The sequence below is a fragment of the Episyrphus balteatus genome, chromosome 3, assembly GCF_945859705.1.
Source record: "Episyrphus balteatus chromosome 3, idEpiBalt1.1, whole genome shotgun sequence".
Lineage (NCBI taxonomy): Eukaryota > Metazoa > Arthropoda > Insecta > Diptera > Syrphidae > Episyrphus > Episyrphus balteatus.
In genome coordinates this window covers 19,417,799-19,432,549 of record NC_079136.1, presented here as the reverse complement: position 1 = coordinate 19,432,549, position 14,751 = coordinate 19,417,799, and the positions used below count along the sequence as shown (strand labels likewise).

The following is a 14,751-nucleotide window of genomic DNA, read 5'->3' as shown; positions in this document are numbered from 1 at the left end:
TCTTTCATGACTTGTGTAATGTTTTCTTTTAAATGTTTGTACTTTTGGCTCTAAGAAACTTCTCGCTTGTTGAAAACAAATTCATTGACGAGTACAAGGTTCTCTTGTGCATGGTAATCAAACAGTACCTACTACTTTTTATTCTCTCATTGGCAATCTGGAAGAAAAAAAAATCAATCTGAATGCGTTCAATTGCGCAAAACTGACAGTTTTGATTCTGAAAAAAATAATTTCTCTTTTGGTTTTAAAAACAAAAACAGAGGCACAATCACTCACACATTCATAGATTTAAATGTCAGATGTCACACTTGGCCAATGTCATCGTTTGACAGAACATTTATGTAACTTCAAAATTCAAAAGAACAGAAACAAATTTAAATGCACATGGGTGCGTTCAAAAATCTACCCAGATCGGTAAATTCGACTTCACTCAATATTTTTGACAGTTTTGACAGATGTAAAATAAACAAAAATCGAAGTAAATCCTTCTCTTTAATTTAAGTACTAGAATATGATTATCATAATTTGGATCAAAACTTATTGGTTGAAAAGCAACCAAATGTGGAATCGTTTTAAGACAAATTCTAAAAATGTGTAATAGGTTGTCAGATCTAATTGGATGATCTTTCACATTCTATCTCCACCGTATTATTAATGGTTTCCTATCAAACTTTTGACAACTATTTGGATTGAAGGTCAACCCTAAGAGATCTAACTTTTGTGAATGGGTGTTTCACCTGTTCGCATTATTTGACCTCAAAAATTTCATTCATTTTATTTGAATGAATATTTTGTTTTTTTCTGATAACCATCATTTTCCTTTGAATTTATTATCAAAATATCATTCAAATTTCCATAAAATTTATTCACAGTCACAGGTTGTCAATAGTAGTTCCGTTTTAAAGGCAACACTGAAATCAACCCAAAAGGGTAATCATCATAACTCTGTATTAGAGTTCGTCTTCAACCCTCTTTGTGATTTTGGAGAGAAGAAAGAGTGTAGGTTTATATCCATGATGATGTGGTTCTAGAATATTATTTTATGTGTATGTATTGTGACATGCGAATTGCGACGACGACAACGACAACAACAGCGCGAGGACGATGAAGAAGAAAAAAAAGTGTAACGAGAAACAACACAAAATTTACATTTCCATATCGCAACAGCAGCAGCAAGCAAAGAGCTTCAATTTTTTTTTTAAATGAGAGGAGAGTATAGAGTGGCATAAAAAATTAATCAATTTTTTTGATGCCGCTGTTGTTGTCGTCGTTGTCGACTTCGACCAAAGTAGTCGTTGTCGCGCGTACAAGCAACTCTTCGCTATTATATCCGAATCTGAATAAACAAAAGCTGGAAAAATTCTGTATGCATGAAAAAAGACAGAACTATTCAGAATCTATCTAGAAAGATAGAAATTCGAAGAACTGAAAGAGATAGATGATACCATGCATGGACAAAAATTACACATTTTTTTGTTTCTCCCAACACAAGTCAATGAAATATAATTAAATAATGATTTAATGATAAGCAAAGCAATAATAAAAAATTAATGCGATTTAATATATATTTTTTTTTCTTATAGGAGTCTTATAGAAGTCTTTTAGGAAAAAAAGACTTGTCGATGAAAAATAAAAAAAAAGCAACCTAGTCCCTATATCTTTTGATGATAAAAAAAAAGAGATAATCAAAGATAAGCGCGACAGCAAACACTTGTCTAAAGTTCAGTCAGGCAAGTAGGTATTGTTGAATTTTAACAGTGTGGTAGGGGGCGCTGCGCTTTGTGTCTTTGTTGCACCCCACAGAGTAAGTGGGTGGTGTGAGCGGGACCAACAATAGGCTGTCTATCTAGGTGTGTCGTTTATTGATGGCAAAATGTCAGACAAGTACAATTTGGAGAAAAATCTAATATTTTTGTAATAAAAAGGGTTTGTTTGTTTTTACTTTTTTTTTTGTGTTGTATTTCACTATTGTGAATAGTTTTGAGTATCAAAAAAAAAAATGTAAACCCAACGGGGCTTCTCTCTTCGCTCTGTCAAGTTTGTTTTTGCCTTTTCCATCAACATCAAATTGGTAAAAAAGTAATTCAATATTCACGGTTTGTTGCCTGCATGAAAAATTCAAAAATAATAAATCGTACGATTTATTTATTGTCTGTAGGTCAGGGTTAGGTACAACAAAAAAATTGGGTATGTTCGAATAAATTATAATATTTAAAATTATATGGAATTTAGGTGTTTTGCTTCAAGTAGGAAAAAACTTTATCGATAAAGTTATTATTATTTTACAACAACGAGATAGACGAGGTTTATCAAAATGCTTTATGAGAATTTTATTACTTTTTTATTTTGTTTGACGTTTCATGTGTCAAAGAGACATACAGGTAGTTTTTTTTTTGTGTGTTGTTGTTAGTTCTGACAATAAGGGGGTGTGCCACTCACTGGTGCTCTAGAAATTTATGGTGTGTTCGTTTTTGTATTGTTTGTTACGTGCCAGTCTCGAATACGAGTTGAGAATTTTTCTCGGGCACTCTATTTATAGATTTATATGGATGTCGACAACGACGACGTCGTCAGTCGGCAGCAGCAGCAACACAAGGCGGCAAAACTTGTGTGTTGTGCTGTGCTGACTGACTTTATACTGAGTTATTGTTAATTGGAATTCTTATAATATTCCACAATGTGATGAATGCGATGAATTGAGGTAGGTGTAGTTTTTTAGATCGTCATCGCATGCTAGTGGAATAGAGGGAAAGGTAGTGTAGTATAGATTGCTTGTTGAGCTTTGGTAATGTTATGATTTGATTTATTAGTTGAGAATTATCGGAATTTGATTTTACGAATGAATGAATAAGCTAACTAAGGCCGATTGATTTGTGGCGGGTGGGGGTTATAGGAAAAAAGCATAATAACTTTGTAGTAATATTATTGAAATCGATTTTAATCGAGGGATTTTAAGCATATACTAATAATGTGTACTCGTTATGCTGTTGATGATAAATAAACGTGACACAAAATGTGGAATATACCGAATGTTTACCAGAGTTGTATATGGTATTATTCGGAATTATTGATTTTTCGTTTTAACATGCGATATGATGACAAATAGAGTAAAAGTAAGGGAATGTTGATAAAATCAGTCTAATTTTAGATGGTTTTTCGACACAGTTTACTTTGGGGAATTCATGAAAGGGATTTTTTTTTAAGGTTGAAAGTTAATGATGATGGATTGTTTATTAAACATTTTATATAAAAAACGGACCATGCAGAGTTGTGGAACGTTTTTATTGAATGCAAATTATGTCGAAATCGGCGCATGGACATAAGTCACTGAAGGTTGATACTCAGCAGGGCTGAAGATCTTAAGGGCAAGTGAACTGAAGAGACAAAAAGGAAACAGATAATTCCTAAAAGATTTTTTGAAAAGTTGACAAACACAAGTCAAACCAAGCTTTTGTTTTTGATAAAATGAATGTGCCTTAACTAATCGGATAGATTCGATAAGTTGCTTCGATGAATTATTGTTAATGGAACTTGGAATTTTTTGAACACAAAATAAATAAATCAACACATGAAGAGATAAATCATCAGAACGTTGGTTCTAAAGCCTTCAGGCACATATGGAATTGGAAGTATTTTGATCCGAGGAACCCTACGTGCACCATCTCTATTGCCATGTTCAAAGGAGATATCAAAAAGACAAGTTTATACAGCACCAATTATAAAAAAAAGGACCCAGTTTTTCTTTCGAAATTACCTCATCCAAACTGATTGCAATGTTGTTCCAATTTGACGTTCATCAAAAATATAATCCGCCAGAGTCTTTCAGGTACTGGTGAAAAGTTTGTAAAGTCTTGATTTTCCAGGGGCTTCAATTTGAAACGTTTTTTTTAAAGAAATTTCTGTGGAATTTTTCAATCGAACTCTTCCATATCCATTTCCATAACAAAATTTAGTCTTCACAACGTTCCCAAATACTTTGTTTTATGCAGAACCAAAGCTCCTTTTGTTAAAGAACACATTACCCTGCGACAAATTTAACATAAGTTAGGTTCATTGTGATACCACAAATGTCTAGCACTTGTAAAACCACTTGGAGCTTCTAATGAATATAGCGATAGACTTTTTATGTTTGTTTTTTACTTGATCAATAGTACATTCATAAAAGCATTCTTCAATATGGAATTTTCTTTTATTGGAGCTAGCAAGTGCACAGAACAGAAAGTATACCGTCATTTGATTGTTATTCTTATTAAACAGTGTCCTATTAGAACACCTATGGTGGAGATAATATGCAGTCAATTCAAAAAATTTCGGAGGGGTCCCTGCTTGTTTAACGTGTTTTGATGTTAACAAAATCTGAATTGATAATTCTACTGCTAAGCATGATATTTATCATGTTCTTAAACGGGTATTTTTTTGTTGATTGTTTTCTAGTTCATTTATGATTGCTGAATTTCTGACATTATTAAACACACCTTTTAAATCTAAAAAATGCGACCACAGCGATTCACTTTGTGAATATTTAATGCTGCTAACCATCTTTTCTGTGAGTATGTTGTGCTTAGAGATAAGATAGGGTTCTATTTCCTATCTAAAATGATTATCTTTTATTCTTTCTTAATTTAAGATTTAACATACGAATGTAAGGTATTAAGTTTTACTCCATTAAACATTTCTAAGAAAATAAACTCGCCTATTTCGGCGGATTAGCAGTGGATCAACTTTGGTTCAAGGATGGTTCAAGCAATTTTACCGCCGAATTCAGAAGATAAAAGTTGCTGAACCACGGATTAAATATTTGTACAACTGGCCCTAAATGTTTAATGGATGTTCTAGAATTAACCTTTAAAAGCCAACTTTATCCGTTCTGGCTCTTAAAAGCTTCGAAAATACCATTGCTTTGAATTTGTTGGAATTATAGCTGCGTTATTTTGGCAATATTTATCAACCTCTTAGAACTTAAAGCTGCTTAGAATTACTTTTTCAATATATATGTAGCAAAAGTAGTTCAAAGTAGTTTTAAGTACCAAGTCCCAAAGGAACGTAGCTAATGGTTTCTATGTATTTGCAGCATTTATTGATAAAGTATTTATCATTTATCAATAACACTGCACAACAAAATTAAAGTTTTTGTATGATGAATAAACCAAACAATACTTTTTCAAAGGTTTTTGATGTGCTGAGCTCGAATCCGAATTCAGAAATATTCTATCAGCTCCCGTTTTTAAAATATTACCTACCTACCGTTAGAAAATGCAAAAACACCTGATTCTGAAGTTATGCTGCAATGTGAGGGAATTTTTTTCAACACTCTTTTTGAAGGTTTGTATAAGAATTGCTTTTCTTCTTTAAAAATCTGTTTAAATCTTTGCGATACCTTTTTTATATTCCGAGATATTTTAATTTGATAAAATAAAATAAGCCAAAACACACTTAAACTTAAGATATCTCGGATAATAAAACAGATATCGAAAAGATTTAAACAGATTTTCAAAGAAGGAAAACAGTTCTTATAGAAACCGTTAAAAATTGTTTTGAAATAAGGTACCTCACATCATAGCATAACCTCAAAAACTGCCAAAAAACGCTTTTTTCGCAAATTCTTACGGCAATATTTCAAGAACTAAGATTGATAGAATATTTCTGAGTTAAGTATACTTTGGTTTATTCATAATAAAAATAGTCAAATTTCGTTGACCAGAGCTATCAGCCAAAAAACGTGTTTTTGGATTTTCTAATGGCAATATTTCAAAAACTAGAGCTGATAGAACATTTCTGAAACCGGATTCGAGTTCAGCACACCAAAAACCCTTGGAAAAGTATTGTATAGTTTATTCAACCAAAACCTTGTTGTACAGTGTTATTTATCATCGGTTAATTTATAAAGCGCCAGCATCATACTAGACTATTTCATCCTTCGATGGAATTTTAAAATTCTAATCTTGCCATAGCAATAGCAACCTTCAAAAGACTTCTTCTCTTCTTCTGTCTTAGAATTCAGTGCTCCTTTTTACATTTTTAAATGTAGAGCCATGGTAATTGACTGCCGATTCATAAGCCTCATCTTTGGCTGCATTTCTACATTCTTTATCGAACCAGAGGTTTCGTTTTGTGCCTCTGATTATTAATTTTTTTCAAATGTCTACAACTTAAAATGTTACAGAAAACTACATAAATGTTTAAAATTCCTAAATCATTCAAAATCAATAAAATTCATAACAAAAAATAATCTAACTCTAATGTGTTAATATCTGCTCCGAAAAGTGTATAATTTTCAAAGCACTCCAAAGTTAAAAATAACATCAAAACAAAAAATAAAGTAAACAAATTAAAAAATCAAAAGAAAATACGAAGTTTTTCTTTTCAAACTTTTACAATTTGTTTACCTACAAAATAGTCTTTCGCAACGGTAAAAAAAAAAAAAAAAACATAATTATACTTAATTCTTCTCCTCCACCTTATCTAATAAGAAAAAGAAAACAATTATGATAAATTGCATTGTTGCATAGCGGCAAATAATGAGTTTGTATTAACTTGTCTGTTTCTGTTTTATCTTTTCAATTTTATACTTTTTTTATGACTAGTACATTTCTAGAAAAAAAAAAAAATTCCCAAAGTTCACAAATTGGCAATGGAAAAAAACAACAACAATAAAAAAAAAATAGAGAATAGGCAACGCCGCTTTAAAATACATAATAATCAAACAAAAAAAAAAACAGGTAAAACAAAGTATACATACTAACGAAAACGGATTTTTTTCTTGTTAGTGGTACCTTTTCGTTCCATCAGTGTGTATAAAAAATATAAAAGAAAAAAAAGGAGAAAAACCAGACATGAGAAAAAAAATGGCGACACTTTCGTTTGCAATGTAAACTTTGTTGTCAAATTTATTTGTTTTACAATCATTAAGTTTATTTCCATGCAAATTGAAATAAAATAACAATAAAAGAATAAAAATACAAAAACATTTTTATTATACACTTCTCTGTCCTCAATTCATAAAAATAAATAAACACACTTTTCATTGATGAGAGTTTTCTTCATGAAAAAAAAAAAAATCCCAGTGTTGCCAACAAAAGCCATCAATTTTTAAACGAAAACGAAACACATACAAAAAGAATTAATTTTTGACAAGAGAGATCAATGGCTGCTGTGTATTGACAACCTGCTGTCATCAGAACGAAAGAGACAAATCGAGTTGTTGATTTAAAAAGGAAAACAAGAATGCGTTTATTTTTAGCAACACGGCAATTGTAAAGAAAGAGACAGCTAATATATATATTTGTCTAACAAACTCGTTTTGTCTCTTTCGCTGAGATTTTTTTTTTTCATGCATTTGCATGTCTGACACTTTCTACTTTAAAAAATTTTGTTAATTTAAAAAAAAAAAAAAAAAAACAAACCTGGTCGATCCAAGGACTGTCGTCGACTCATTGGCGGTTTTCAATATTTATATGAAGTGGTAAATCTCGTCGGGGCCCAAATGATTTTTCTTCATTCGCGGAAAATTCAGGGCAATTCCGAAAGACGACCAACAAAACGAATTACATCTCATTACACACACACACATACACACAAACACGCACGATTGGGCACCACAAATACACCTGAAAAATTATTTTTTTGTATTCGTTTTGTTTCGCTTTTTTTACATTGAAAAGACAAGAATGAGAGAGTACACTTTGGTTTTTTCCGTTTTTTCTATTTTTTTTTTGGGAAACGCACCAAACAGGAAAATTTATTACAAATATTTCTAAAAACTTTTACAACAATAATTCACATAAAATTTTTGAGAAAATTCATTTCATTTTTTGCACTTTTTTTCACATCTTCTTCGGTGAGTTGAGTTAAAAAAAAAAAAAAAACACTTGAATTCCTTGTTGGTAGTTGGTACTGTTGTCGTTGTCACACACATAAATCACATACAGAGACAGAACAGCAGCTGCTTTTTGATGGTGTGGTGCTTCTCCTTTTTTCTTGTACAACGATGATGATGGTGAAGAAGATGAAGATGGATTTTAGAAGAGATGGTTTGATTTTTTTTTTTTTTTTTGATCGACGGACGACTTGAATTGTGAATTGCGTGCAGAGGTCGAATTTATGGAGCCGCAGGAGAAGCAGGTACAGCACAAAAATATTGCATTCTATTGAACAAAAATTTATATATCACTATAAATTAATATGCAAAACTTAATCCGATAGGAAACACTTGTTGGGATATATTAATACATTTTTTTAAACAATTTAATTGTAAATATTTTAGGTTTTTTTAACGAATTTTCACACGGAGACCGTTTGACTGTCGTTCGTCGTCGTGACGTTGTGGCAGACTTCACCTTGTCTTTTTTTTTAATGTGGTGAAATTCAAAATTCTATGGATGTGTGAAGAAGATGACTATATAGAAATGTATGGTGGTTTTTTTTTTTTGTTGGAGGGTCGCTTGAATGTTGTCCTTTGTTGGCGCGATTATGGTGTGGTGAATTTTGTTATGTGAAGGTTGGTAGTGATGGGAATTTAATTAAAAGGTGGAAACGTAATTTTATAAGGGTATGTGTGCAATATGATTAAAGGTATAAATACAACGGCTACTTTTTGCAAAAAGTCAAAGAGTAAAAATTTTCAAACTCATTTTGAGACATTTTTTCCTACCACAAAATTTAAAATAATGATGTACAAAGCTTATTTTCTGGTTTAAATAACAATTATTGCAGTTTTTTTTTTCAAAAACAAATAGCGCGAAAAAGAAATTAAAAATTTTTGCATTTCCTAAATTTCCCACTTTTTCACTTTTTAGGTGATTGTAGTTAAACCTAGTACAAACCTGGTGAAGCAAGTCGTGAAGTAAATCCATACATTTTACATACATACAAAATTTCGTTAACGAAATCTTGAAGGAAAAATTTCGTTTTGCTTTTCGTTTTTCAGTACACAGCTCTAGCGCAAAACGAGAGAGAGTTTTCACTCATTTTTTGTCACTTTTTTACTGTCCTGTGCATTTTTCTTGACTCCAAGAGAAGTGTTGACGGTTTTTTTCACTTTAAATTCATTTATTTCTTGTTTAAAAAAAATTTTCTGTTGATTTTTCTTAATTTTAAAGTAATTTTGAATTTTTTTATTTTGACTTTGACAGAATACTCGATATTTTTTCGTTAGCATTTTCGTTGTCGACTTTGGAGACTTGAACATTTTTCGTTTCGCATTAGCAGCGTGCTAGGCTTCACCCGTGAATGTTCCTGTGAAATTTCGTGGTGAAAAAAAATATATGAAAATTTTGCTTTACGACGTGAAGTAGTTCACCTGCAAAATGTACGGGAATCTCTTTCACTCGTGAATCTACTCTCCTTATTATATTCAAAAAAAAAAAAAATTAATTTGAAATTTGAAAACAAACAAAAATTGTATGAATTCACTTATACTAGGCTTAAAGGCTTATAGCCTGTTTTCACTACACCCCAAATGAGGTAATTTAGCAAATTAACAAAAAAGTGTTTTCACTACAAATTATCTCATTTGGACTGACAAAAAGTGTCAACACTCAAAATCACCTAGTCCCGTTTGGATCAGTGATGGGTGTTTCGCTAAGTTGACACTCATATATGTTGACGATTGACACATTTAAATGTTTAATTAATCAAAGAATTAATAAAATGGAATAATCCAAAGAGGTTCTGGATAAAGGTTTGTACTTTCTCTAATAACTATATAAAATATGTTTATCATTCATATGCATATAAACTTCCAGCCTTTTCTTCTTCATTATTCTGACTTTCTGAGCATTTGCAATCTCGCTGTCGAAGGGAAAGAGAAATTATTACCTACCCAACATTTGGTAATTGTGACATTATACCGTTTACCCAACCTCGGACATGATTATGGAGCATGTTGATGCAGATCCTCTTGCAAAGGTGAGTTTGGAATGGAAAATATGTAAGACTCAGTCTAATCTTTGTCTTACTATTCAGCTCGTGACAGCATTAACCAACATCAAACCAGAAAACAAAATGATGCCGTCCCGCTGCTCCAAAACTTTGGCAAAGATCATCAATGCCAGTCAGGACAGACTTTCCTTGGTTATTGGGCTCGATTCCCGCAAGACCAGAAAACACTTTTAAACTTTGAATGTTCCTCTTTTAATGAATAAAAACAAAAACAATTTTTTCGTATTTTTTTTTTACGTATAATTAACTTTTTCTCTTTTGGACAAAAAACTATTCAACTAAGTTCCAAATCTTAATGTTTCTATCGTCACTACACGACAGCAATTGGCCAGCTACTGAAGGATTCCATTTCACACAGTTGACGTCTTGCAGATACGCTTTGTTCACAGCAGTGACCAGCAAAAATGTTGGTCGTTCTTTGATGAACCTTCGTCTTCCTTGAAAATGTAGATGTAATCATCCACACGCCGTTGCTTCCCTGATGGCACCAACTTATGTCATAAACCGCTCGTGTGTGTTCCCCAGAAATGGTGCACACGGTTTCGTTGTCAGGTGTATGGACGTCCTTCGTTGCCAGGCAGGTATGCCAGCCAGATCTGGATGGTTTTGTCATCGGAGTAGGAAGCCAGTCGTATACCGAGAGATATAGAAAAGAGTGTTATTCGTAGCCTTCAAACAAAAGTTGAGCATTTCTTGTTTCATCCTGTAAATTAATATAAAAAAAGGATAAATATTAGGTATATTGAGAGAGAAAATTTGCATTTATATTCTTACATCAATTTTTGCTTAGGTTGAATCATTTGCCAAACCACAGTTTTCTTCAATTTCTTCAAAAAATTGCCTAATATTGAGGAATTTGAGGTTCCTTTGGTGGCACTACGATCTGGCATAGTTATTTCGGAATTATAAGAACTTTTATTTACCGACGCGACACAAAATATACACAATTTAAGGCTTGGCCACACTGGAGGGTATGCGGTAGCGGTACGGGTAGCGGTGAGGGTACTTGTATGAAAAAAATTCAAAACTGACACATCAACGTTCAGGTGTGGAATTTTTTTAGTACAAATATCGTTACCGCTATACCGCATACCCTCCGGTGTGGCCAAGCCTTTAATTTTACCGCTATGTGCTATATTTTTTTTTTTTATTTTTTTTAGATTGACGTTTGGTAAAAATTCATAATTGTGACCTATTCACAATGAAATTTTATGAGCGTTCAGGCGATTTGACTTAATTTCCTAGCTAATTTCGTTGAAATGAGATGATAATTATCTCATTTCAAATTTGAAATTTGTATGGGAAATCATCTCATTTCGAACCTCATTTGGCAAATTTGATCGAAATCATCTCATTTGCTCTAGTGAAAACAGGCTATTAAGCCCTAACTACATTGGCTCAAAAAGTGAAAAAGTACAAAAGTGAACATTTTTAAACGCATTTTTGTATAGTTTTTCGGGCTGGAATATTAAAACAAATGATGCAGAAAGCTTATTTTATGGTCTAAAAAACAATTAGTATACTCTTATTCACAATTGCGCTAGCCAGAAAAAAAATATTTTCACTTTTGTACTTTTTCAAAAAGTGGTGTATGTAGTTAAGCCTTTTGACAGTTTTTTTTTTACCAAGTTTACCATGTTACCAGGTTTACCCGCAGCTTATAACCTGTGCCTACGTTCTGTAACTCTCGCATCGAGAAATTTCTCGCACGAAACACGCAAATCGGAACAAAAATTATGTGAATCGACACAAAAATCATTTTCTCACAACAACTAAATGAGATCTTGCTTTTCATTAGGATCACGAATCGTGATTAGTTGTTGTAATACGTGTTAAATGATGATCTATATGGATCAAGTGGGATAATAAAAAACGGATATTATCTCATTTGGGCTCCAGAGGAAACAGGCTATAAGAAATTGACGTTTCCCTTTTTGTATTCTTTGAATTTTTTCATCTTGAATGCCTCTGAATGTTTTCATTATCTTAAGAAGTACCAACATTGAAAACAAAAAGAAGAACAAAATAATTCCACCACGTTCACAATTTTTTATTTTGACTTTTGTTTTGACATTCTTAAAAAAAAATTCCAACAATTCATTTAATTTATTTGTAAGTCCAAAGTTCTTGTTACTACTTTTGCAATAATTCCCCCAATTCATTCAGTTAAAAATGGCAAAACGTTTAAGCAAATTAGATCCAAAGAAAACTTTATTCCTTCTTTGTGATATACAAGATAAATTTCGACCTGGAATGGCTCTATTCGATAACATGATAATAAATGCAAAGAAATTGGTGAGTTTCTAATTTCACCCTTTTTTGAAGGAATAATAAATTCCCAGAGCTTCTCAAAAAATATTTCCCATTCAATTCACAAACCATATTATAATATTGCGTACTTGAACCCATTTCAAGGTCAATGCCGGAAAAGTCCTAGAAGTTCCACTTATCGCCACCGAACATTATCCCGAAAAATTGGGCAAAACTGCACAAGAATTGGACGTTGGACATGCAGCTGGAATTATTTCAAAAACCAAATTCAGCATGATGGTACCTCAATTAGAGGCCAAAATTAAAGAACTATTTCCAAATGAAAAGCCCAAAGATGTTGTTCTTTTTGGATTGGAGGTAAATTCACTTGAAAAGAAAATTCAAATTTAATAACGGTTTTTTGTTCTTTAAGTCTCACGTTTGCATTGAACAAACGGCAATCGATTTGATAGAAAACGATTACAAAGTCAATCTTGTCGCTGATTGTTGTTGTTCTCGTCTTAACCAAGACCGAGATTTAGCTTTGGATCGTTTAAAAGAATTGGGATGCATTATTACAACGAGCGAAAGTGTTATTTTTAATTTAATGCAAGACAAGAATCATCCTAAATTTAATATAGTTCGCAAGTTTATTGCTGAACCTTCTGCTGACATGCAACTTTCGAGAGCTGGTTCAGCAAAGTTGTAGAAAGAAATTCAGGATACAAACGCATTTTATTTGCGTTAAATTGCATTTTTAAAAATTGTTGACTGTTTTATTGGTGTAAAGTTAAATGAAAATAAATTTGGTTTAATGAAAGAAATTTGTATTTTTCTTGTTAATTCAAAAATTTCCATGTAAAGGTGTTTTGGGGCGTATTAAAGTTCGTTTTGAGTTTTCTCTTAAAACAATCGATATTTCTCTTTTCATTCGTCTTCGCAATTGAAAGCCTTCATAAAACTCCAATATATAATAAAAGCATGTCTTAAGCAACGGTAAGTCCCACACCATTGGAAAATTGCAAGGTAAGCCACCTACAGAAGTGATGTCTTACAGACCAATATCGCTTATACCAATTATGGCAAAAGTTTTTGAAAAACTGCTTCTGAAGAGACTTAGCAAAGTTGTGGAAGAAAGAAGGTTAATCCCAAATCATCAGTTTGGCTTTAGAAATAAACATTCCACGATAGACCAAGTTCATAGAATAACGGATGTAATAGAATAAGCATTAGAAGAAAAACAAGTATGTTCAGCTATATTCTTAGATGTTGCTCAAGCTTTTGACAAGGTTTGGCATGAGGGACTTGAGTACAAACTGCAAAGGGATCTTCCCAGGCAGTACTATAAAATATTAAAATCGTACATCTCAGACCGATTGTTTAGAGTAAGGAACGATCAAGAATATTCGGAATTGAAGAAAATAGAAGCCGGTGTCCCACAAGGAAGTGTCCTAGGTCCTACCCTGTATTTACTATACACAAGGGATATTCCAGTTGGTAATCACACCATAATGGTTACTTTTGCAGATGATACCGCAATTTTGGTACCTGACAAATGTGTCTTAAAGGTAGCAGTAAAACTACAAAATGCCGTCGACACAGTCAGAGCTTGGACCGAAAAATGGCGTATCAAACTTTACAAATAAAAAGATAAACAATATTCCAATATTCATTAATATAATCAAGCTGTACCTTACGCCAATACGGCCAAATACCTTGGAATGACTTTGAATGCAAAGCTAAAGTGGAAAGAGCACATCAAAAAGAAAAGAGAAGAACTAAACTTGAAATATAGAAAAATGTACTAATTACTTGGTAACAACTTTGATTTATCAACCCAAAACAAAATAATGCTGTATAATCAAGTACTAAAGCCTGTTTGGACCTATGGAATCCAATTATGGGGCTGTACAAAGAAAACAAATACCGAAATCATCCCAAAAATTCCAAAACAAAGTCCTTCGTGGAATAGTTAATGCACCTTGGTACATAAGAAATAGCGATGTACATCGTGTCTCAAAAATAGAAATAGTTACAGAAGTTGTTAAAAAATACGGTGTATCGCATAATCAGAGACTGCAAAGTCATACTTATTCTGAAATGGTGTCCGTCTTGAATATAAGAAACCACGTTCGGAGATTAAGAAGAACCAAGCCTCATGAGCTTATGGTCTAAAAAACATGGGAAAATATTAAAAGTTTAAACTTAACCCAAAGTGATTTTACAAAGTTAAGAAAGAAAAATCTGATGTCGATCTCTCAAGATTAGTCCTGATAAAGAGGTGGTTTTAGTGGTTAAGAGTCCCACACTACTTGGTGTCGAATACTGCCAAGTGTCTTTTGAAGATTTCCTCCTGTCAAAAAAAAAAAAATTCGTCTTCGTTAAAGTACACACTACACACTTCTGTATTAAAAGTTGTGTTTGTAATTTTTTTTTTCAAAATTTTGAAATTGAAATTTTTTTTAACCACTATTCCTTAAAAGAGCTTTATTTAAAAATAATATAAAGGAAACATTTATTTGGCTTTGCTAAAAGAAAAGGTATAGCCATCAGTGGTGAGGC

The 14,751-nt window shown here is 32.4% G+C and overlaps 2 protein-coding genes across 3 annotated transcripts in view; one reads left to right on the top strand and one right to left on the bottom strand.

Moving 5' to 3' along the window:
* Positions 1-8,355, bottom strand: part of LOC129917069 (uncharacterized) — a 110,474-nt gene extending 102,119 nt beyond the window's left edge. Inside the window, exon 1 of the mRNA XM_055997383.1 lies at positions 7,404-8,355. Within this exon, the coding sequence (XP_055853358.1) occupies positions 7,404-7,434 (31 nt within the window). The 5' untranslated portion in view covers positions 7,435-8,355. The remainder of the gene's footprint in view (positions 1-7,403) is intronic.
* A 3,613-nt stretch (positions 8,356-11,968) lies between these two features.
* Positions 11,969-13,013, top strand: LOC129917076 (isochorismatase domain-containing protein 1). 2 transcript variants are annotated; one of them, XM_055997400.1, is made up of 4 exons: positions 11,969-12,051; positions 12,106-12,234; positions 12,355-12,567; positions 12,623-13,013. In XM_055997400.1, the coding sequence occupies exons 2-4, from the start codon at positions 12,112-12,114 to the stop codon at positions 12,896-12,898; spliced, it is 612 nt and encodes a 203-aa protein (XP_055853375.1). In that variant the 5' UTR covers positions 11,969-12,051; positions 12,106-12,111; the 3' UTR covers positions 12,899-13,013. The 2 variants fall into 2 exon arrangements, with proteins under 2 accessions (XP_055853375.1, XP_055853374.1); XM_055997399.1 differs by having other exon boundaries at positions 11,999-12,234.
* Positions 13,014-14,751: the final 1,738 nt, after the last annotated feature.

Coding starts and splice junctions, on each gene's coding strand:
- LOC129917076 (XM_055997400.1), top strand. CDS start 12,112: ATGGCAAAACGTTTAAGCAAATTAGATCCAAAGAAAACTTTATTCCTT. Junction 12,235..12,354: donor TAATAAATGCAAAGAAATTG/GTGAGTTTCTAA, acceptor ACCCATTTCAAG/GTCAATGCCGGAAAAGTCCT. Junction 12,568..12,622: donor TTGTTCTTTTTGGATTGGAG/GTAAATTCACTT, acceptor TTGTTCTTTAAG/TCTCACGTTTGCATTGAACA.